The sequence below is a fragment of the Narcine bancroftii genome, chromosome 2, assembly GCF_036971445.1.
Source record: "Narcine bancroftii isolate sNarBan1 chromosome 2, sNarBan1.hap1, whole genome shotgun sequence".
NCBI lineage: Eukaryota > Metazoa > Chordata > Chondrichthyes > Torpediniformes > Narcinidae > Narcine > Narcine bancroftii.
This window is the reverse complement of record NC_091470.1, coordinates 90006177-90031349: the sequence shown is the minus strand read 5'-3', so window position 1 is coordinate 90031349 and position 25173 is coordinate 90006177. Positions and strand designations below refer to the sequence as shown.

Genomic DNA, 25173 nt, shown 5'->3' with positions numbered 1-25173 from the left:
GGGAGCAGGACCACCCTGTGCCTGTTGATGTGGTGGCCGAGGAAGTTGATAGAAGAGAGACCAAACTGACACTTGGCAAGGTTGATTTCCGGGTCATGCTCATCGAGCCTCTGACAGTTCTGCTGGTGGTGTGCATGGTGTTCCTGGCAAGAGCAGATGGCTATGAGGATGTCAGGTGAATGCAAAGTCAAGTCCGCAGCCTACCATATCCATAAGCCTTTGGAAAGCTTGGGCCAGATTCTTGAGGCCAAAAGACGTGCAGGAAATCAAAAAGCCTGAATGGTGTGAAGGAGGTGTCTTGGGGATGTCGGCCAGAATCTGATAGTAGCCTGGTACCAGGTCAATCTTGGAAAATGCCTTGGCACCATCCAGGTTTGCCGTGAAATCCTGAATATGAGGGACGTGGTACCGGTCAGGTGTTGTGTGACCTCATTAAGATGGTGGTAGTCCCCACAGGGTCTCTAGCCCCCAGATGTTTGGGGACTGCGTGAAGCAGGGATGCCCATGGGCTGTTTGAGTGGTGAACAATGCCCATTTCCTCCACCCCTCAGAATTTGTCTTTGGCCAGTTGGAGCTTGTCAAGGGCAGTCTGTGTCCATTTGCATGGAGTGGCGGTCAGGTGATGAGGATGTGGTGCTGCACCCCATGCTTAGGAATGGTTATTGTAAACTGGGGAGTTATGATGTCTGGGAAATCAGCTAGAATCCTGGCATACTCGTTGTCAGAGAAGGTCACCGAGCCGAGATGAGGTGCAGTCAATTCAGCCAGGCAATCAGTTCAAATGTCTTAGAATTGACAAGATGTTGACCTTTCAAATTGACCAGCAAGGAGTGTGCCTGGAGGAAGTCGGTGCCCAGCAGCGGTTGTAAGGCGTCAGAGACGGTAAAGGTCCACTTGAAATGGCAGGAGTTGAAGATGAGAATGATCATGCGAACCCAAATGTCCTGATGCTGCTGCTGTTGGTGAAGGTCAAGGGAGGCTCCTTCCTTCCAGAACAAGTGTCAATGCTCGAGGGGGGCAACACACTGACCTCCACTCCTGCAACAAAAAGAGAATGCCATCCTGAATGACAATCCCAGAGGAGTTCATATTTTTGGCCAGCCCCTGTTGCCATTACCGATAACCAGCCGAGGTGCTTCCCGGTCATGCATGCACAGTGGTTGACATCTGCGAACACTACTTGTCCTTACTGGGGCTGTCCAAACTGACATCACTGTCACAATTTCTGTGGAGGCCAGGGCCGTCTGTATCACCTGGCGAGGTACAGCTGCCACCCAGTTGATAGTTGCTTCGCCCGGCTGTTTGGTTTGCCATAGTACATCTACACGGGCTGCCAGCCATCGGGGTTGGGGGGGGGGGGGTGATGAATTCAACATCCGAGAAGAGCAGGTGGATGTCCTCAAGCATTTGCTCAAGGAAAACCTATTTGAAGAGGAGGCAGGTCTTGTGTCCATCCATCAGGGCGAGCATTTCATTCATAAATGTGGATGGTTTGCCGTCACCTAAGCCATCCAATGTGAAGCAGTTTTGCCATCCTGTTGCGCCAAGAGAGACATTTTGATCCCTTCAAACTTGTCGGCTGGTGTTTGGTGAAGGTAATAGATGATGTGCCCGGCAGTTTCCTAGTCCAGTGCACTGACCACGTAGTAGTACTTTGTGGTGTTGGCGTTTATCTGATGTATGTGGAATTGGGCTACAGATTTTTCAAACTATATTTGAGGTTATGATGTCCGGGGAGTGGCAGTTTAAGTGAAACTGTGTTCTGTAAACCTACATTGTCTCCTTCCAGCATTTTGCAATCCGAAAAAGGTAGTTTTGGATCGTCGGGGTGACCACTGTAGTTGTTTGTGGGTTGTACAAACACTGAGTTTAATTGTTTAACCATTCAGTTCAAACGTTAAGTTTAATAATTCAACAGGTCAGTTCAGATGTCATTAACCACGGTCGAATACGTGAGTCGACCTGCTGACTCAGAGAGAGGAAAAGCAACCACCCAGCCTCGGGCTACCAGTCTGCTTCTCCCAATCCATCACGCTCCGGACACCTGCTCCCACGAGAACCTGAATGTCGGTTTGAGCTTGAGAACTAAGTGGTGCGATCTGCCACAGAGTATTGCATAGTTTTGGTCACCTAACTGAAGGAAAGATATCAATGAGATTGGAAGAGTACAGAGAAAATTTACTTGGATGTTGCCGGGACTTCAGGAGCTGAGTTACAGGGAAATATTAAACAGGTTAGGACTTTATTCCCTGGACCATAGAAAAATGATGGGAGACTTGAAGGGAGATTTAAAATTATGAATAAATGCTAGTAGACTTTTCGCACTGGAGGGAGGTGAGATAAAAACCAGAGGACATGGGTGAAGGGAGAAAGGGGAAAACATTTAGGGGTAATATACGGGGGATCTTCTTCACACAGAGAGTGGTGGGAGTGTGGAACGAGCTGGCAACAGAAGTGGTGAATGCAGGCTCAGTTTAACATTGAAGAAATATTTGAACAGGTACATATATGGGAGGGGTATGGACTGGATGCAAGTCAGTGGGACGAAGTGGAATATAGTTTGGCACAAACTAGAAGAGCCGAAGGGTCTGTTTTTGTTCTGTAACGTTCTCTGGTTCGATGTTCTATGTTTTTTGAAGGAAGGTGGACTGAGCGGGGGCTTTTCACTGAGGGAATAAAGTCTCAACCTATCCATCTTTCCCCAGTAACTCAGTTTCTTGAGTCCTAGCAAGGTCCTGTTAATCTTCTCGGCAATCTTTTAATCCTCTTGATATCCTTGCTGCTGGTCGCCATCCAAAACTGCAGGGCAATTCTCCAAATTTGGGCTCTGGTACAGCATCATCCTGAGCTCCTCTGATCCATCACTACGAATGACAAAAGCCAACGTGCCAAGACCTATCTTTACGGCCCGATCCCCACACAGGGAGTTGTGCAGCTATGCTCCCGGACCCCTATGCCCTGCCAAGCTCCCTCCGTTCCCTGGGTAGTTCCTGCCCTGGTCAATCCCTCCCCCCACAAGCTGACAACATGTCATGCTGCTCCCTGTCAGATTCCATCTGACTTTGAACAGCCCTCTTCTCCCCTGGCCGGGAACCAGTGGGATTCCTCCTCGCTGTTTCAAACCCACTCCCCCACCCCCACCCCCTGCATTTGTCATCTTGTCTGAGACTGAGCAGGCAGCAGAGGGGCAGATCCGAGCAGGGAGTGAACGTAAATGGTCATGGTTCTCGAGGGTGAGTGATTAGAAAACATTGTAGCACGGCACCGGCCCTTTGGCCCACAATGCTGTGCCGAATTATATAAACCCACTAAACAATCTCACCCTACCTCACATCTATAACCCTCTCTTTTTCTTGCATCCATATACCTGTCTAAGTGTCTTTTAAATGTTCCTGTTAAAAGAATATTGTGTGAAAAATATGGGGTTATGGAAGAACAGGAGGACCTTAAGTTCCAAATCCACACATTCCTCAAGGTCACCGCGTAGATTGATAGGATAGTTAAGAGGGCCCATAGGTCACTGGGCTTCATTAGTCGGGGGATTGAGTTCAAGATTCGAGAGGTCATGTTGCAACTCTGTAAATCTATGGTGAGACCACACTTGGAGCATTAGGTTCAGTTCTGGTCACCCCATTATAGGAAGGATGTGGAAGCTCTGGAGAAGGTGCAGTGGAGATTTACTAGAATGTTATCTGGATTGGAAAATAAGTGCTATGAGGCAAGGTTAGTAGAGCTGGGGCTCTTCTCTTTGGACGAAGAAGGATGAGAGGTGACTTAATCGAGGTCTTTAAGATTATGAGGTGCATAGATAAGACGGACATTCAGAACCTTTATCCCAGGGTGGGACTAGCAAACACCAGAGGGTATCTATTCAAAGTGAACAAAGGATAATTTAGGGGATACATCAGTGGGAAGTTTTTTTTAAAAAACACAGAGATAGTGGGTAACTAGAATGCTTTGCCGGGGTGGTGCCGGAGGCTGCAACATTCGGATCATTTAAGAGACTCTTCGACAGGCACATAAAATAAAAGGTTATGAAAGCTGTTTTTTGTTTAGTTTTTGGTGGGAATACATAGGGTGGCATGACATCAAGGGACAAGGGGCCTGTACTGCGCTCTAGTCTTCTTTGTTTCCTGTGCCAGCGTCCAGCACCACCCCTGCAAGGCAAGCCAGGCAGCCATATTTTTTGTGTAAAAAAAACTTACCCCTGATAGGGTTCAAATCTGATGCTGTCTGTAAGGTGTTTGTACATTCTCCCCATGTCTATGTGAGTTTCCTCCAGGCACTCTGGTTTCCTCCCACCCTTCAAAAGCATACGGGGGTTGCAGATTAATTGGGGTATTTGCGTGGCATGGGCTTGTGGGCACGTTTAATTTTTTTTAAAATTCATATATCAAAGTATTGATTATCAGAGTTGGGATATTATGGCAAAGTTGTATAATACATTGGTGCAGTCAGTTTTGCTAAACTAACTGCAGGAAAAATATCGGTAAGATAAAAAGAGTGCAGAGAAGATTTACTAGGATGTGGCCAGAACTTCAGGAACTGAGCTATAGGGAAAGGTTAAACAGATGAGGACTTTATTCCCTGGAGTGTAGAAGAATAAAAGGAGATTTGATAGAGGTATTTAAAATTATCAGGCGTTCAGATAGAGTAAATGCAAGTAGACTTTTTCGACTGAAAGTAGGTGAGATACAAACCAGGCGACATGGGTTTAGAGTGAAAGGGAAGAAGTTTAGGGGGAATATTAGGGGGAAGTAATTTCACATTGGGAGTAGTGGGAATGTAGAATGAGCTACCAGCTGAAGTGCTGAATGGGGCTTAATTTTAACATTTAAGAAGAATTTGGGAGAGGTCTGGAGGGCTTTGGACTGGGTGCAGATCAGTGGGATTGAACAAAAAATAGTTTGGCACAGACTAGAAGGTCTGAAGGGTTTGTTTCTGTGCTGTGGTTCTGGAAGTCTATGTTAATACCATCTGGTTGGAGGGTCCTTAGACAGAATATAGAGTGTTGTTCCTCCAATCTGTGGGTGTGACAGAGACGGAGGAATTTAGAGAAAGGAGTAGAATCCTGACAGAGAGACAAGGGGGGAAGGTGGAGGTAACTAGAAATTGGTGGATTTGTAGAAAATGTCCATTGTGGAATTGGTTTATATGGGTCGGCACAACAATGTGGGCTGAAGGGCCTGTACTGTGCTCTCATGTTTGATGAACAATAGCTAAAAGAAGACCATTTGACAATTCTGTCCCAGATGCAAAAGGCAGCAAACATAGCCAGGTACATCACATACTCTGACCTCCTACTCGAGCCAGATGACAAAGGTAGATAGGTGGGTAGTGAGGAGGAAATAGAGAGGCTGCATATGGAACCAAATAGATCAAGAGAATGGGAAAAGAGGCAGCAAATGAAATAAAATGTCGGAAAGTGTACAATCATTCCCTTTGGCAGAAGGAATAAAAGGGTAGATTATTATTTGGTTGGGGTTAAATACAAACTTTGGACATGCAAAGGGACATTGGAATCCTCTTGGAGGATACCCTGATGGTTAACCTCCAGGTTGAGTTAGTGATGAAGAAGGAGAATGCAATGTTTGCGTTCATATCTAGGAATAAGATAGAAGAGCAGGGGTATGGTGGTGTGCCTTTATAAGGCACTGTTGACAGTACATTGTGAGCAGTTTTGGTCTCCTTATTTAAGAAAGGATGTGCTGGCATTGGAGAGATTTCAGAGGATTCACGATTGATTCCTGGAATGAAAGCATTAGCATGTAAAGAAAGTTTGTTGGCTCTTGGACTGTAGTCCTGGAGTTCAGAAGAATAGGAAGCAGTTTGAATGTTGAAAACTCAGGACAGAATAAAGGTGGCAAAGTTTTTATACATGGTAGGGGAATCTTGGACAAGAGGGCACAACTTCAGGATTGAAGGATGGCCATTTAAAACAAGTGCGGAGGAATTTCTTTAGCCAGAGTGGTGAATCTCTGGAATTTGCTTCTACGGGCAGCTGTGGAGGCCAGGTTTTTCGGTGTATTTAAGGCAGAGATTGATAGAAATCTGAATAGTTAGGGTATCAAACGTTATGGGCAAAAGGCCGGGGAGTGGGGCTGAGTGTGCAAATGGATCAGCTCATAATCAAAATTGCAGATCAGCCTGTTTCTGCTCCAAAAATCTTATGGTCATAGGCACTACCTCAAGAAGAACATGCTAATGTTAGAGAGGGTTCAGAGCAGGTTCACAAGGATGATTCCGGGAATGAAGGGGTTATCATATGAGGAGCATTTGACTGCTCTTGGCCTGTAATTGTTGGAATTTAGGAGAATGGGGGGGGGGGGGGGGGGGATGGGGGTGGATCTCATTGAAACATTTTGAATGTTGAAAGGCATGGACAGATTAGATATAGAAAGATTGTTTCCTCTGGTGGGAGAGTCTAGGACAAGAGGGCACAACTTCAGGATTGAAGGAAATCTGCTTGAAGCAGAGATGGGTGGAATTTTTTTAGCCAGAGGGTGGTAAATCTGTACTATTTGTTGCCATAGTTGGTTGCAGAAGCCAAGTCATTGGGTGTATTTAAAGGAGAGATTGGTGATTCTTGATTAGCTCGCACATCAAAGGTTATGAGGAGAAGGACAGGCAGTGGGGCCGAGAGGGAAAATGGATCAGCTCATTATTAAATGGTGGGGTAAACGCAATGAGCTGGAGACCATTTCTGCTCCTTTGGCTAATGGATATCATCAAGGATTCCCCATCACATTCGTCCCAGCTATTTCTTTCCGGCAGCCAGCAGGGTCTTGAGCCTTCCCTTGTAACATGAATTGGGGACTACTCCAACACCATGGCAGCAGACCAACAAGGAGCTCAGTGGCTGAAATATCCACAGAAGCTTCAGGCTGCTGGAGACTGGCTCAGGTGAACCAGGTATCGATTTCGGGGTTTGAGGAAAAAGGGCTCCAGAGAGGCCATAGGTGCTGAACAATTCCTGATTGTGTCGGAGATTCGATCAAGAGCTCGGGATGTTGATGGTTTAAACTGGGGTCTGTGCAACTGCAGAGGCTGCAGGAGCTCTGGAAGTGAATTCACAGTCACTCAGGGACTCTGACAGGGCTCTCTTTTGCTTCCCTTTCTCTTGTACTGTAAGGGGAAACAGGAGACACTATTGGTGACTCTTTGGCTAGCTTACAGCAGGCAAAAGTTGAAGTATGTCATGAAGTATGGTTAATGACACAAAGATTGGAGGTGCTGTAGGTCGTGTAGAGGGTGGATGTAGGCTACAACAGGATATAGAAAGAATGCAGTGTTGGGTATACTTCAATCTGGATAAGTGCATTTCAATTATGCATTTTCAAAGGTCAAATGAAGGAAACATACAAGGTTAATGGTAGGATTCTGTGAAATTGTGTGGAAGAAATGAGGGAGCCTGAGGTCCAAAACCATAGCTATCTCAAGATGGCTGAGTACGATGATAGGATAGTTAAGAAGCCCCATGGGATGCTGCGCTTCATTAGTCAGCAGATTGAGTTCAAGAGTCATGAGGTAAAGTTGCAGCTCAATAAAACTTTTGTGAAACTACACTTAGAATATTGTGTTCAGTTCTTGTCTCCTCTTTACAGGAATGGTGTGGAAGCTTTGGAGAAGGTGCAGAAGAGATTTACCAGGATGTTGCCTGGATTGGAGAGCAAGTCTCATAAGGTAAGATTAGCAGACCAGGGAGTTTTCTCTTTGGAGTTGTGGTGTTGTGGGGGGGGGGGGGGGGGGGGGGGCCGTGGCAAGATGGAGTAGAAGAAAGACCTGTATTCCACCTTTCCCCAGCTGGATCATTAAATGCACGGTTTTTAAAAAGTATAAAAGTGGTTAAAAATAAGATTTACAGTTATTTAAATAACAGTGCTTTACGATGGCATCCAATGTGAAAAAATTTAAACCTCAGTTTCAGAAAAAACTACCATATAAAAGTGCGGAAGAATTGAGGCCTACCTGCATAGCTGAATCAACGGAGTCATCGGTGGGAGTCTCCAAGCCTCAGAGGACTCCAGCCCTTTTGAGTCTGACTCCAGCGCCAATCCTGCCTCCGCAAGATGGTGCCAGCGCATTGGTGAGCTCGGCCATTGCCAACCCGCATTCATGTGAAGCCGTGCGCGCGGGTGGCACAGCTGATAAGGGGACCTGCGAAACCACGACCTTGCTGGGCGGCCCAGTTGCGCGCAGTGTAGCGTCGGAGGACGCTCCTGCGCATCTGACAGCTTTGCCTGGCCTGCGTGGGGCATCGCGGGTCCGAGAACTGCTGGAGAAAGTGTGGGCTGTGGGGGAGCCCAAACGCTGGTGTCCCGAAGTGGTAAGGGTGCCAGTGTTGGGTGCCCAGACCCGCAACCATTTAGCTAAGGGACCTACGATGACTGAGGAAGAAGAGGAACTTACCTTATTGGAATTCGTCCAGGAGGAGGAGCTTGCAGTTAAAGAAGGTGGATCTCAAAAAGTGGAAGTGGAATCTGGACTGGATTCAGTGTTTACTGTTTTGGAAGGGATTGCTTGTCAAATGCACAATTTGTCAAAACAATTATCAACTCAAGTGAATGAAGGATTTATGGAGATGAAAATAAAAATGAATATCTTGTGTGATGAAATGTCAACTGTGAAACAGGAAATGACTGTAGTTAAAAAATGATATTAATAGATGTATAAAATCAGTTGATACTGTGCAAGATAATTTTAAGAAAATTGAAACAGCCTTCTCTGAGTGTCAAACTCAGGTAGAACATAATTTAGAAAAAATGGAAAAAGTGGAAGGTTCTTTTGTAGATTGGGGGATTCAGAAAAGCGATTTAATGAAGAAGATTGATTTGTTGGAAAATCAAAGTCGAAGGAATAATGTGAAAATAGTTGGTCTCCCAGAGGACATTGAAGGAGCTGACTGTATAAAATTTTTTTAAACACTGGATCCCAGAGGTGCTGGTAAAAAGCTTTCCCCTGAAGGTTTGGAATTAGATAGGGCTCACAGAGCTCTGAGAAGAAAACCACTTCCAGGACAAACACCGAGTATTGATTCGTTGTTTAAAGTATCAAGATAGAGAAATTATTTTATGTATGGCAGTGCAGAATGCACGGCAGAATCGATCTCCATTAATGGTTCAAAATAACAGTGTTTTTTTATGCTGATTTGAGTCAAGAGGTTATTAGAAGACGACGAGAATTTAATATGCCCAAAGATGTTTTGCGGCGAAAAGGCTACAAGTTTGCTTTTCGTTATCCTGCAATTTTGAAGGTTTTCTCTGGAAATTTTCAATCTCAATTTTTTGAGAATGATCATGATGCTTTGGTTTTTGCTAATTCTTTGCCGGAATTGCGAAGAAATGGGTGTTCCCCTCCGTTATCTCCTAAGAGGAGAGTAAATGGAAATGGAAATGGACATGGGAATGGAAAGAATAGAAAGTATAGAAAGAATGGAAAGAAAGAAGAGTTGACACAAAGTCTTCTTGATGTTGAAGATCCGCAGCAATCGTTGGGCTTGGAATCATTGGGCTGAATATATGGACTATATTCTATTGTGTTTGATTAAATAATAAATATGTATCTGGCTGGGGGGGAGGGGTGGATGACACTGAAAGCTTTGATAGTCATCTGCCGCTAGTGGATTCACCACACCCAGATTTTTAAGGTATTACTAACTTTGGGTGGTTTTTTTGTATTTTTCTGGTTTTTTTTAAATTTTGAGGGTTTTTTTCTTGGAAGAATTATAGAGGGGAGCATTATTTTATAATGTGTAAATATAATATATAATGTGTAAATAGTTAAAAATATGTCTAAATTGAATTTTGCAACTTTTAAAGTTCAGGGGTTAAATAATCTAATTAAGAGAAAGAAAATATTGGCTTATATAAAAAAAATGAAAATTAATATTGCTTTTTTACAAGAAACACATTTGATTGAAAAAGAACATTTGAAATTGAAAAGAGATTGGGTTGGTCATGCTTTTTCTTCTTTTAATTCTAAGGCAAGAGGAGTAGCGATTTTGATTCATAAAAATTTACCATTTGTCTTGGAATCTTCAGAGGGGTATGCCGGCAGAGTATTAAAAGTGAACTGTAAAATTTTTGCTGAATCTGGGACTTTACTGAATTTTATGCTCCTAACATAAATGATGAGTGGTTTATTTCAGAAGCTTTTTTATTGTTAACTCAAACTAATGAAAATGTTTTAGTTGGTGGTGATTTTAACTGTGTTCTCGACCCTTTATTGGACAGAAATCCAAAAAGTATAACGAAATCAAAGATGGCAACACAAATTAATGAAAGATTTAAATTTGGTGGATATTTGGAGAAAAGTTAATCCTACAGAGAAAGATTCCTCTTTTTATTCTTCAAGACATTATTTGTTTTCTATAATTGATTTATTTTTGGTATCAGCACATTTACAAGGTAGGGTATTACAGGCTGAATATAAAAGTAGAGTTATATCTGATCATTCATTATTACTTTTTTTCAGTGAAAGTTCGGAGGTAGTATATCCATCGTTTAGATGGAGGTTCTATGCAATGTTATTGAAAAAAGCAGAGTTTGTTACTTTTGTTAAAGAGCAGATTTCTTTATTTCTGACTGAAAATGTTAATTCTGTGGATAGTTATTTTGTAATATGGGATGCTTTAAAAGCTTATTTGAGAGGGCAGATCATTAATTATTCTACGAAAGTTAAGAAACCATATATGGCAGAAAGTTTAGAGTTAGAAAATAAGATTGCTGAGTTAGAGAAAGATTTTCAGAAAGGTGTAACAGAAGATAAAAAAAAGTTACATTAGCCAGGTTGAAATTATGTTATAATACTTTACAAACATCAGTTTGAACGCTTAATTAATTGATCTAAACAATGTTATTATGAATTGGGGGAAAGGGCTCATAAGGTACTTGCTTGGCAATTGAAAGCTGAACAGATGTCTCGGACTATTAATGCTGTTAAGAAGAATTCAAAAGTTACTTACAAACCTCAGGAAATTAATGACCAGTTTTATTCCTTTTATTTGAAATTATATACTTCTGAGGGGAAACAGGATAATGGTTCTATTGATTCTTACTTATCTAAATTAAAGTTACCGGTATTAAATGGAAATGATGTTCAGGAACTGGAATCTCAATTTACGGATTTTGAAATTAAGGAAGTTATTCAGGAAATGCATAATGGAAAGTCCCCAGGGGATGATGGATTCCCTGTGGAATTTTATAAGCTCTTTTATGATGATTTTCCTAATGAATTTGGAGTTGAATCAAGTTACTGAAGATCAGAAGTTACCAGAATCATGTTCAAGTGCTTTAATAACTGTCATTCCAAAAAAAGATGGAGTTCCATTAAAAGTATCTTCATATAGACCTATCTCTTTATTAAATGTAGATGTATAAAATTATAGCGAAAGTATTAGCTAATAGACTTGCTAAAATATTTACCTAAATTGGTACACATTGATCAAACAGGTTTTATTAAGAATAGAAATGCATCAGACAATATATTTCAATTAATTACTTTGGTCAACGCATATCGAAAGCAACCTAACCATTAGATTCTGCATTAGATGCAGAAAAAGCTTTTCATAGTGTTGAGTGGGATTTTTTACTTAAAGTGTTAGAGATATTTAAATTCTCCGCTTTTTTTATTGGTTGGGTTAAGGCTTTATATACGAACCTGACTGCTAGGGTGGTAACAAATGGACAGATTTCTTCACCATTTAAATTGACTCGTTCAACTCGATAAGGCTGCCCATTGTCACCAGCCTTATTTGCATTGGTTATTGAACTGTTAGCTCAGGCTATTAGACAAAATGAAGAAATTAGAGGGATGAGGGTTAAGAATGAAGAATATAAAATTAATTTATTTGCGGATGATGTGTTGGTATATTTACGGAACAATAGTAAGAGAGTTTGTTGAAATTTGGAGAATTATCGGGATATAAAGTTAATTGAAATAAAAGTGAAATTTTACCAGTTGGAGTGGGAGATTATTCTGAATTTAAAACAATTACAAAATTAAGGTGGACAAGTAAATTTAAATATTTAGGTGTGTTTATGGATATGAACTATCAATCATTATATCAATTAAATTATGTACCTATATTAAGACAGATTAAAGCAGATTTTATTAAGTGGAAAGATCTTCCATTTACTGATTGGTCAGGTTAATTGTATTAAAATGAATATTTTTCCTCGAATTCAATATTTATTTCAGTCACTACCTTGTTTACTTTCGAAGGGCTTTTTTCAAGGTTTGAATAAAGCAATGCGAGAGTTTTTATGGAAAGGTAAATTAGCCCGAATGGCACTGCATACATGGAAGTATACATTGGGCGGACTACAGTTACCACATTTTCAAAATTATTATGAAACGGTCCAGTTGAAGTTTATTACTAGATTGATGGATTTAGATCAGCCTCCCAGCTGGGCTAAAGTAGAGATGGCGTGTATTTCTTGAGTTGAAATACATGAATTTATATTTTGTTGGAATTTGATTTTGTTACTGCAATATGATATGCCAATATTGAAGCATTTGTTAAAGATTTGGTTAAAAAAAAATAGGGTATTAGGGTCAAAAGATATATTATCGATTTTAACTCCATTGTATAACAATCAGTTTATTCCTTTTTCAATGTTTAATAATCATTTAAAGATTTGGGATTTTAAAGGTATAAAGACAATACAAGATTGTTTTGTAGAGGGGCAATTTCTTTCTTTTAATCAATTGAGAGAATTATTTGATATACCTGTAAATTCTTTGTTTGCGTATTATCAACTTAGAGCTTTGATAAAAGATAATTATGGTAGAGAGATAATTTTACTTACTTTGTCGAGATTTGAATCTTTGATTTCCTCTATACCAAAAAAGGGTTATATTTCAGTTATTTATAATTTGTTACAAGATAGTATAAGATATAAACCAGATTGGGAGAAATCTAAACATAAATGGGAGAATGATTTAGTATTTATTTTTCCGAAAGATATTGGGCAAATATGTGTCAGGACAATGTATTTAAATTGACTAATGTACGATATGGAATGGTTAATTATAATTTTTTACATCAATTATATTTGACCGCGGAAAAGTTACAAAATTATGGGTTTAGTAATTCGGATTCTTGTTTTAGATGTGGCTCATGTATTGGAACTTTTCTACATGCGGTATGGAGTTATGTTAAAGTTCAATCATTTTGGCAAGGAATTAAAGTAGTTTTGGAGTAATTATATAATTTTGTATTACTGTTAGATCCAACGATTTTCTTGTTGGGAAATGTGTATTCATTAAGGGGAATGGGATTGGATAAATTCAAATTGCTTTTGTATGTTTAGTGTTATCAGTAGCGCATAAATGCGTTGCTAGTACTTGGAAAGATGATACTGAGATTAATATAGCATGTTGGCATAATGAATTAAAAGTATTTATTGTTATGGAAAAAATTACTTATAATTTACATGATAATTACTCTTTCTTTGTTAGTAAGTGGTCTCCATATTTCAAATATAAGCACTTAGATATACTTTGAAATGTTATTAACATTTACAATATATATAACCTATATAATTTTTTTTTGCTCCCCTGAAGGGGTGAGAGGGTGGGATGGGTGTTAATGTAAAATTTTCTTTGATTATTTCTATACTGTATGTTGTGTTTTTGTTATCTTCTATATAAAGTTTGAAAAAAAAAGGAGTTGTGATGCGCTGTCAGTCAGAAGCAAACACGCAACACCTAAAGACTGTACAACAGGCTTTATTCAACATAAACTTACTTCCACAGAGCCAGCTGTGAGGAGAGCTGCTGTCAACTCTGAGAGTGTTTTCGAAGGGCCAACTCAGGTTAATATCCTGGAGGGTGATTGATACCCGATTGGGTGGGGCTTGGTCTATTCAGGTCGGCTGATTGACAGCCGGCCAGGTGTTATCTTGTCCCAATGTTCTTCTGCAGGAATAAAGGTTGCCCCCTGCAGTAGGCAAGTGGTGTACTACCACAGGAGCAAAGGATGAGAGTTGACTTAATAGAGATCGACAATATTATGAGAGACATAGAAAAGGTCGACAGTCAACAGCTTTTATCCAGGGTGAGATTAGCAAACAGCAGAGGACATCTGTACAAAGTAGGGAGGGAAAATTTAAGGGAAATGTCAGAGGTCAGTGTTTTTTTTTTCATACACACAGAGTTGAGGGCACGTGGAATACCTTGCTTGAGGTGGTGGAGGAAGCTGGACTAGGGGCATTTTAAAAACTCTTAGACAGGCACATGGATACAGGAAAAATAGAGGGTTATGAGTGCAAGGTCAGGAAGGTTTAGATTGTAGAGTAGGTTTGTTGGCACAATATCGTGGGCTGCAGAGCCTGGACTGTGCAGGAATGTTCTATGTTTTCACACTGTCTGACGACAACCGCTATGGTGGGTGCTTGTGACTGAGAGCCAATTTCAGCAAACAAGGCCCAGATCCAAGAGAATCCCCCATTTGGTTTTAATATATCCTCCACATTTCAATGATTTATTTCCTTTTCCCCAGACGCCAGAATAACTTGGCGGCTGCAAATAATTAGAGCTTGCAAAGAGTTCCAAAACACAGATCAGCCTGCTTCGTCAAGCTGAGTTTCTTCCCTATCAGAGAGTTATCTCAGAGTCTCAGAATTTCTCTACTCCCAGATCCCTCTGCTCTACAACTCGCAGATCCCTCTGCTCTACAAATGCCAGATCTCCCAGCTCTACCAATAGATCCCCCTTCTCTACAACTCCCAGATCTCCCTGCTCCACAAATAGATCCCCCTGCTCTACAAATCTCAGATTTCTCTGCTCCACAACTCCGTCTGCTCCACAACTCCAAGATCCCTCTGCTCCACAACTCCAAGATCCCTCTGCTCCACAACTCCAAGATCCCTCTGCTCCACAACTCCAAGATCCCTCTGCTCCACAACTCCAAGATCCCTCTGCTCCACAACTCCAAGATCCCTCTGCTCCACAACTCCCAGATCCCTCTGCCCTACAACTCCCAGATCCCTCTGCCCTACAACTCCCAGATCCCTCTGCCCTACAACTCCCAGATCCCTCTGCCCTACAACTCCCAGATCCCTCTGCCCAACAACTCCCAGATTCCCCTACTCTACAACTTCCAGACCCCTGCTCTATAACTCCAAGATCCCTCTGCCCTACAACTCTCAGATCCCTCTGCCCTACAACTCCCAGATCCCTCTGCCCTACAACTCCCAGATCCCTCTGCCCAACAACTCCCAGATCCCTCTGCCCAACAACTCCCAGATCCCTCTGCCCTACAACTCCCAGATCCCTCTGCCCAACAACTCCCAGATCCCTCTGCCCAACAACTCCCAGATCCCTCTGCCCTACAACTCTCAGATCCATCTGCTCCACAGCTCCCTGATCCCTCTCCTCTACAACTCCAAGATGCCCCTGCTCTCCAATTCCAAGATCCCTCTGCTCTCCAATTCGAAGATCCCTCTGCTCTCCAACTCGCAGATCCCTCTTCACTATAGCTCCCAGACCCCTCTGTTCCACCATACTCCCCAGATCCAAGCAAGGTGGAATCTCCCAAATGTTTGCCCAGGAATGGTAATTCCTGACCCCCAACTCCCACAGATTGTGCTGTAGGACTCGATCGATGGCTGAGCAATTTCCATGGGAGTGGGGGTGTCAACTCAGGAGCATGCGAGAGCAGGACAGGGAGAGGAGATTGTGGGGCATCCATACCTGTAAGGTCGATGGGCAGCTGCCAGCACGCAGTGTCATTGCCCCCCCAGGGGCACGAGTAGACCGCCCCACTCTCGGTGATGTTAGGTTGGCTCGTGTTGGCGCGTGGTGCTCCCACCAGTACCGACGGCCTGGGGGTGGAGAGAGAGAGAGAGAACCATCATGAGACCCTTCTCTTTCCATCATGCCAGGGTGAGAGAGCCCATCCACTGACCTGTCCAAATATCCCACTCACACTGCTCCCTCCTGCCACATCTACTTAAATCCACCGTATCCACAAATCTGTCCCACCCACAATGGTCCCACCTGTCCCATCTCCTTCCAAATCCACCCTATCCATAAAACTGTCGCACCCACAGTGGTCCCACTTGCACCATGATCTCTAAATCCATGGATCTATCCCACCCACACTTCTCGACAACTCCCAGATCCCTCTGCACTACAATACCCAAATCCCCACCATTGACTGTGTATGTCATACCCACTTTGGACCTTCCAAAACACAACATTTCACATTTATCTATATTAAATTCAATCAATCTTTCCTGTGCGCACCAACCCAATCCATCAATATCCTGCAGTGATCTGTGGCTACTATCTTCACCCTTCAAACACATTTGTATGCCCTGCAAGCTTGCTCATCATACCATGGACATTTAGTTCTCAATTATTGATGATGATGACACACAGCAACAGCCCCAGCACCAAACCCTGAGGTACATCATTGGCCATGGGGCCTCCAGTCTGAGGGTAGCACTGAGAAGAGGTGGTAAAGAGGGTGGTGGGGGTACTTCAAGCCAAGAATGGTGATCTGCTCCCAGGAAATTTACTTGGAATAATGAGTTCAATTCTGATCACTTCATTATCGGAAGGGGATGGAAGCTATGGAGAGGGTGCAGAGGAGTTTACCAGGATATTGCCTGCATTAGTAAATTAGACATGAGGCAAGGTTAGCAGAGCTTGGGTTTTTGTGTTTGGAGCGAAGAAGGATGAGAGGTGAGTAAGAGATGTCTACAAAATTATGAGAGGTATAGATAAAGTGGACATCCTTTTTCCCAGTGCAGAATCTGCAAACACCAGAGGACATCTTTATAAAGTTAAGAGACGAAAGTTTGGGGGAGACGTCAGAGATAACTTTTTTTTTTAAACACAGAATTGTGGGTGCCTGGAATACATTGCCGGGGTAGGGGTGGAGGCTGAAACTTGAGGAGCATTTAGAAGATTTTCAGACAGGCTCATGAATGCAAGAAAAATAGAGGGTTTTAGAGGTGAAGGTTTAGTTTGTTGAGTAGGTTCATAAAGATCGGCACAATACCATGGGCCGAAGAGCCTTTACTGGGCAATGTTCTGTGTTCCATGTTTTGTTTGATGAACAAGGGATTGCGTTCCCACCTCTCTTGCCCAAAGTGAGAAAAGGACAAACACAGAGATGCAGAAGAATTTCTTCAGCCAAAGGGTAGTGAATCTTTTGCCACAGGTGGTTATGGGAACCCAAGTAATTTGGGGTATTTAAAGGAGAGATTGGTAGATTCTTAATTAGCAAGGCCATCAGTGGTGGCCAGACAGTGGAGCAGATCACTCATGATTAAAGTACAGGGCAGACTCAAAGGGCTGTAGAGCCTATTTCAGCAGGGATGTGTGGGGATTTCAAAGAAGGGAGACATCAGGGAAAGACATTCATACACATATTGTCAAAGGCTTAGGGACAAGGAGAGATCACCTTCACACCCTGAGTGGTTCGAAATTTTGTGCAGTGACTGACCCATTCCCACCCAGTAATGTACCCCAGCTTTAGTCCCCATCAGTACTGTTCCGCACAGTAGCAGATGTGACCCCACCGGTAGAGTAACCCAGTGTAAAACAGTGATAAACCTGTCCCCACCAGTACAGTACCCCAGTGTAATACAGTGACAGCCCCACGCCCACCAGTACTATCTCGTAGTGTTATACATTGACAGACCCGTCCCCACCAGTACTGTGCCCCAGTGCTATACAGTGACAGACACATGCCCACCAGTACCTTACCCTAGAGTTATGCAGCTCACCCCCACCAGTACTGTGCACTGGTATAACACAGTGACAGGCCCATCCCTTCCAGTACTGTATCCAAATGTTATACAGTGAGACCCGTCCTCACTAGTACTGTACTCCAGTGTTATACATTGACAGACCTGTTCTCCAACAGTATTGTACCACAGTGTTACACAGTGACAGACCGATCCCCGCCAGTGCTATACCCCGGTATTATAAAGTGACAGACCCATCCCCACCAGTGCTGGATCCTGGTGTTATGCAGTGACAGACTAGTCCCCACCAGTACTGTAAGCTCATGTTATACAGAGACAAAGCCATACTTGCCATTACTGTATTTTAATCCAACACAGTGACAGACCCATCCCCATCAGTACTGCATCCCAGTTTTATAAAATGACACATCAAAACCCACTAAAACTGTACCCCAGGGTTGGAGAGAGACAGACCTGACTTCACCAGTACTGTACACATGTAATACTGTGATTGACCTTTCCCCAAGTGTACCATTGGGGAACACTTTACACAGTGTTACACAGTGACATTTCTCACCAATTTGTACGCCAATGTAACACAGTGACAGACATGTACTATACCCTGGTGTTATACACAGCCACAGACCAGATCCCACCAGTATGATACATCAGTGTTAAACAGTGCTTCTCCGTGGATTGTCTCCTTGTCGTGGTAGAGAAGCTTGCGTGGTCCTAAGATCCCGAGAACGATGCCGTCTGGAGCTATGCTCCTTGTAGGGTCACCCCTTCCTGTCCGGAAAGCTGCATCCAAAGGGATCACCATCATGCAGTCGAAAAGATCAATAAATGAAACTATGAAATTTGGAACCTGGAATATACGAACTCTGATGAAAACCCAAATTCAGATCAATCAGAGAGGGGAACTGCCTTTGTTGCCCAGGAATATCAAAAATTCAACTTTGACATTGTTGCTCTGAGTGAGACTTGCAGAGCTGGAAAATGGCAACTAAGGGAAGAGAAAGGGTATATAGAAATATTTTTGGGAGATAAATTGGGAAAGGTTTGTAAGAGTACGTTACATACAAACACTTTAAAACAGATCTTATTTGAAATACTGGAGCTCTGCCCCATGCTAGACATATCAGGGCCTCAGACCTTTCGCAAGAGCTTTGAAGCGTGCTCAAGAGACTTCACTAATGGATTATTGTTTACAAAAGGCAACAGATGAAAGATATTGCTGGAGCCGCAGATTGTCTGGAAGAGAACGTTGTTCTAAGAGGGTTATATGGTTTTGCAAGCAGACAGAGTCAAACAGGCTTTCTCTGAGAGGGAGAGAGAGAGAGAGATCACTTGTACAGTGTAATAGCCAACAGAAGTAGCTGGGACTGGAACAAGATAAGCTGGCAAGCTTATGGAAAGCCCATTTGAAAAACAGCATAGTCAAAGCCCTTGTTATTCATGCAAGAGGAGAGGATTAGCTGTCTAATGTTTAATGAAAATTAATATTCCAGGATATATGTCCTATCGATAAGATAGAAAGTTAGGTAGAGGAGGTGGAGTGGCTCTGTTGGTGAAGAATGAAATTCAGGCGATGGAAAGGAAAGACATTGAATCAGGTGGAGTAGAGTCTGTTTGGATAGAGTTGAGAAATAGCAAAGCCAAAAGAACCATAATGGGGGTTATATACAGACCTCCAAACAGTGGCTCTGATGTGAGAATCAGTATAAAGAATTAAAAATGGAATGTCAGAGTGGTAGTGATACAGTAGTTATGGGTGACTTCAACTTGCAAGTGGACTGGGAAAATCAAGTAGGTATGGAAAAGGTAGAGAATGAGTTTATTGAATGTCTCCGAGATATATTCTTGAAGCAGCTTGTGACGGAAGCTACCAGCGGAAAGTCAATTCTGGACTTGATACTGTGCACCGGCGTGGAGTTAATAAGGAACTTTGAGGTAGGGATGCCATTAGGTAATAGTGACCATAATATGATTACTTTTAATCTGCAAATGGAATGGGAGAAGAGAAGGAAGTCAGAAACATTAGTGCTACAGCTAAATAAAGGTGACTATACAGCTATGAGGGAGGAGCTAGCTAAAATAAAATGGAAGGACGTTCTAGCTGGGAGGACAACTGGGCAAAAATGTCAGGTATTTCTAGACATTTTTCACAGGATTCAGAATATATTCATCCCAAAAAAGAGGAAAGGCTCTACGAAGAGCAAATGGCAGCCATAGCTGACAAAGGAGATCAAAACCAGATTCAGGTCTAAAAGAAATGTATAAGATGGCAAAGCAGAGAGGGAGGTTAGAGGATTGGGAGGCCTTTAAAAACCAACAGAGAGAAACTAAGAAAGTCATTCAGGAGGGGAAAATGAAGTACAAGGGCAAAATTGGCAAGTAATATAAAATGGGATAGCAAAAGCTTCTTCAGATATGTTAAAAGGAAGAAATTGGTTAGGGCCAAAATTGGGCCCTTTAATCAGAGAAAGGTGAAATTATCAATGGGGACATGGAGATAGTTGAGGAATTGAACAATTACTTTGCATCTGTTTTCACCAAGGAGGATATTGGTTATGATCAAAATAGGGGTAGGGGTTAGGCAGTATCTAGAGACTTGGTGAATTTATTGAAGGAAACAGAGATTTTTATGGATATTCAGATCCAGAAGCAGGTGGTTGTGAGCAAATTGTTAGAACTGAGGTCTGATAAGTCCCCTGGGCCTGAGGGGCTGCATCCCAGGGTGCTTAGAGAGGTTGTTCTGGAAATTGTGGAAGCACTACTTGACATTTTCCAAAGTTCTTTAGATTCGGGGGAAGTGCCTGCAGACTGGAAAGTGGCTGATGTTGTACCACTTTTTAAGAAGGGAGGGAGAGAGAATATGGGAAATTATTCACCAGTCAGTCTGACGTTGGTGGTGGGGAAGATATTGGAATCCATCATTAAAGGAGAAATAGCAGAACACTTAGGAAGGAATAATAGTATCGGTGCTAGTCAGCATGGGTTCCTTAAAGGAAAATCTTGCTTGACTAATCTCCTGGAATTTTTCGAGGACATAACAAGGAGGGTGGACTCGGGAAGCCAGTGGATGCGGTGCACTTGGACTTTCAGAAAGCCTTCGATAAACTCCCACACAGGAGGCTAGTTTGCAAAATCAAGGACCACGTTATCAGGGGTAGGGTGCTGTCATGGATAGATAATTGGTTGAGAAATAGGATGCAAAGGGTTGGGATAAACATGTCATTTTCTGGATGGCAGGATGTGATGAGTGGGGTCCCACAGGGGTCGGTGTTGGGCCCTCAGTTGTTTATCATTTATGTAAATGATTTGGATGAGGGGATAAATAACTACATATGCAAATTCACAGATGACACTAAACTGGGTGGTAGTGTAAAGAGCGAGGAGGATGTCAGGAAATTGCAAGGGGACTTGGACAGTTTAGGGGAGTGGGCGGAAAGGTGGCAGATGAAGTTTAATGTGAGTAAATGCGAGGTTGTCCATTTTGGAGGAAGAAACAAGAGAGCAGAATATTATTTAAATGGTGTTACGCTAGGGAGTGGGTAATGCGAAGGGATCTGGGCATACTTGTTCACCAGTCATTGAAAACTAATGTGTAGGTTCAGCAAGTGGTGAAGAAGGCAAACAGTAAAGAGGGGATTGGAGTATAGGAGTAGAGAAGACCTCCTGCGGTTCTACAAAGCCCTGGTGAGACCACACCTGGAGTATTGCGTCCAGTTCTGGTCCCCATATTTGAGAAAGGACATACTTGCTATAGAGGGAGTGCAGCGCAGGTTTACAAGGTTAGATCCCAGGATGGCAGGATTGTCATACGCGGATAAGTTAGAAAGACTTGGATTATATGCGATGGAGTTTAGAAGGATGAGGGGAGACATGATTGAGGTATTTAGGATTATCAAAGGGCTTGACAGGGTGAAATGAGAGCACATGTTCCCAATGATGGGTGAGACTAGGACTAGAGGGCATAGTTTAAGAATACAGGGAAGGCCATTTAACAGAGAAATGAGGTGAATTTTTTTTACCCAGAGAGTTGTGGGTCTGTGGATTGCATTGCTATAGAGGGTAGTGGGGGCAGATTCGTTGGAAATATTTAAGAGTGAGTTAGCTGAGGCTCTTATGGGCAGGGGAGTTAAGGGTTATGGGGATAAGGCTGGGATTGGTTATTGAAAGGGAAAGATCAGACATGATCCAATAAATGGCAGTGCTGGCTCGAAGAGCCAATTGGCCTACACCAGCACCTATTGTCTATTGTTTCACTTGGAATATGAGAAACAAAAATGAACTCTTGGTTACCTGAAAGAATCCTGAAGGGACACGTTTCGTCAGCAAGACACTGGAGTGGTTGATGGAAGTACATCAATTATGGATGTCCTGGAACAACAAATCTCTCTCTGAAAACCAACAAGAACCTTCCTGAGAGGTAACCATTTACGTTTCAAGCACCAAAGCCTGGTGAACTTTATGTGTTAAGTACTGTGCACAGTGTAAGAATTGCCTGCAACCAGCGAACGTAGAGGAGTAAGCAGTGAATTACACTGTGAACCAAAGACCTTTTCTGAACTAACACACACATTACATACACATGTGCTTAGAATTAGAAGGGGGTTAAGTTAGGTTAATTAAGTTAAAAGTGATAACTTAAAGATTGATTTCTATTACCATGTTTAAAGATAATTGAAGCAACTTTTGTTTAAGAAACCATTTGTCTTGATGAATATCTATTGTTGCTGTGTTTTAGGGTCCTCTCGGCTCGTAACGATATCTATTTCTGCAACTATCTTGATCCTGAACAACCAGTGATCCATGGAGTAGGGTTTGCCATCCGAAATAGCCTACTTCAGAAGCTGACAGAACAACCACTGGGAATTAACGAACGTCTCATGACTCTGTAAATCCAATTCATCAAGAACCAACATGGCACCATCATCAACAACTATGCTCCAACTCTGGACACTAAAGTTGAAGTCAAGATGAACATCTATGCGCAACTTAACGACGATCTTTCCTCTGTTCCCAACAATGACAAGATCATTCTCTTGGAAGACTTCAATGCCATATTCTGGAAAGATCATAGGTTCTGGACTTGGTTATAAAACAAAGAAGAAGTTGGCAAGGTCAATGCCAATGTGCTGAGAACAACCTGGTGATTACAAACACCCTATTTCACCAGAAAAATAGACAGAAAGTATCTTGGCAGCATCCAAGCTTCAAACATTGGCACCTCACTGACTATATCATTGTACGATCTCGGGACCAACAAGATGTGCTGACGAGTGCTGGACCAACCACATCTCATCCACCATGAGAATGAAGATTCGGCCCAAAACAAAACATCAAAATCAGAACTCTATTAAGAAATTCAATGTTGACATCCTTCAAGACATCAACCATGTACTGAAGTTCCAACATTATCTTCATGAACAACTGCCTGAACGAATCTCATCATCTGTAGAAAAACACTGGAATCAATTGAAGAATCCTGTCATCACCTCCTGCAAAGAAACAGATGAGTTCAGGAGAAAAAAAATATGAGGATTAGTTCAATAATAGCAACAAACTACCCCAACAACTTATCCATGAAAAAATAAAAGCTTCCATCATCTTACAATATGACCAACAATCGGCTACCAAAAAGAAACACTATCGGGAACGCAAGGCTACCGTCCAGAAGAGCACCTAAAACCTGAAAAATCAATGGTGGAGGAAGAAAGCTCAGGAAATCCAACAACTAACAGATGCCAATGATACTCAAGGCTTTTTTAATGCAAATAAAGTTATTTTTGGCCCATCTACTCAGTCAAGCCCCTCTCAAAAGCAAAGATGTTTCAACCATCCTGAAGAGCAATGCTGACTGACATATACTTTCAATGGAGGGAGCACTTTGAAGATCTAAATCAAACCAATTAACAACATTCCAAGCATCCCATTGATGACCCCCCCCCCCCCAAGCAAAACACCAACACTTGAATAAGTCAAGAGAGCCATTAAAATCTTGAAAAACAATAAGGCTGTTGGTCTCAATGGAATACCACCTGAGGTGTACAAAAGTGGAGGTAACCCACTTCATTACCAACTGCATCAACTTCTCATCAAGACCTGCATAAATGAAGATGAACCAGCAAACTTTAGACACTCAGCAATTGCTACCATTTACAAAAGGAAAGGCGATTGATCTGAATGTGAAAACTATCATAGAATTTCCCTGTTAGCAACAGCAGGAAAGATCCTTCCAGAGACATAAACTGGTTTTAGACCATCACATGGATCAATCAACAACTGCAAGAAAAATGTCGTGAACATCTTTAACCTTTGTATATGGCATTCATCAACCTCACCGAAGCCTTTGACTCAGTATCAAGGGAATTCCTATGGGATGTCCTATCCACCCTATGGATGTCCTAAAAAAGTATATTGGAATCCTGAGACTCCTCCATGATGGTATGTTTGCCACAGTCATGGTCAACAACAGAAGCAGTGAGTCTTTTCACCAAATATGGAGTGAAATAGGGATATGTGATTTTCCCAACTTTGTTCACCATTTTTATTGCACCAATAATCCACATTATCAAGGAAGAACTACCCCCAGGAATCAAAATTATCTACCGAACTGATGGCAGACTTTTCAAACTTCCCCATCTCAAGTCCAAAATCTAGACACCCATGAGTTCCCTCATCGAGTTCCAATACGCAAATAATCACAGTGTTGCATCTCTCTCAGAATACCACCTACAACATATTCTGACTGCTTTTGGCCATGCATACACGAAACCTGGACTTACCATCAATTTCAGGAAGACTCAAGTCATCTACCAACCATCACCAACTGAGACAAATTGGATAGAACCGTCATTTCAACTTAGCAAAACAATCTTGGAAAGTGTGGACCACTTTCTGTATCTTGGAAGTCACCTCTCTTCCAATGCCGATCTTCATGATGAGATCCAACATTGTCTTAAATGTACTGGAACAACTTTTGGACATCTCCAAATAAGAGTCTTTTATGATCGTGACATTTGAATTGACACCAAAATATTAGTGTACAAAGCAATGGTGATCCCAACGCTTCTGTATTCTTCGGAAACCTGGACAACATACTGATGGCATCTGAAGGCACTTGAAAAGTTCCATCAATGCTGTCTTCAAAACATCTTAAATATCAGCTGGGAAGATAGAAGAACTAACATCAGCATGCTAAATGAAGCAAAAACAACAAGCAGATCAACCACGAACGTTGCCAAAACAAATCTTTTACTCCCACCTTAAAGAAGGCAAGGTATGTGATGGAGGAGTGGCCGGTCGGGAAAACCAGCCCTCTCCAGAAAAATAGGAAAAACATTAGGAAAAAGCAAAGCATAACAAAAATAAAATATAAGAAATAGAAGATAAAGATACAGAGAAGAGAAAGAAGATGGCTCCCAAGAAGGAGAAAGTTAAAAACTACTGGAAAAAATGAAGT

At 42.2% G+C, this 25173-nt stretch overlaps 1 protein-coding gene across 3 annotated transcripts in view; it reads right to left on the bottom strand.

The window, feature by feature from the left end:
- Nucleotides 1–25173, bottom strand: part of LOC138753888 (integrin alpha-5-like) — a 140545-nt gene that overhangs the window by 90388 nt on the left and 24984 nt on the right. For all 3 annotated transcript variants that reach the window (XM_069917431.1, XM_069917430.1, XM_069917432.1), the window contains exon 2: nucleotides 15697–15827. In XM_069917431.1, coding sequence (XP_069773532.1) covers nucleotides 15697–15827 — 131 coding nt within the window. The remainder of the gene's footprint in view (nucleotides 1–15696; nucleotides 15828–25173) is intronic.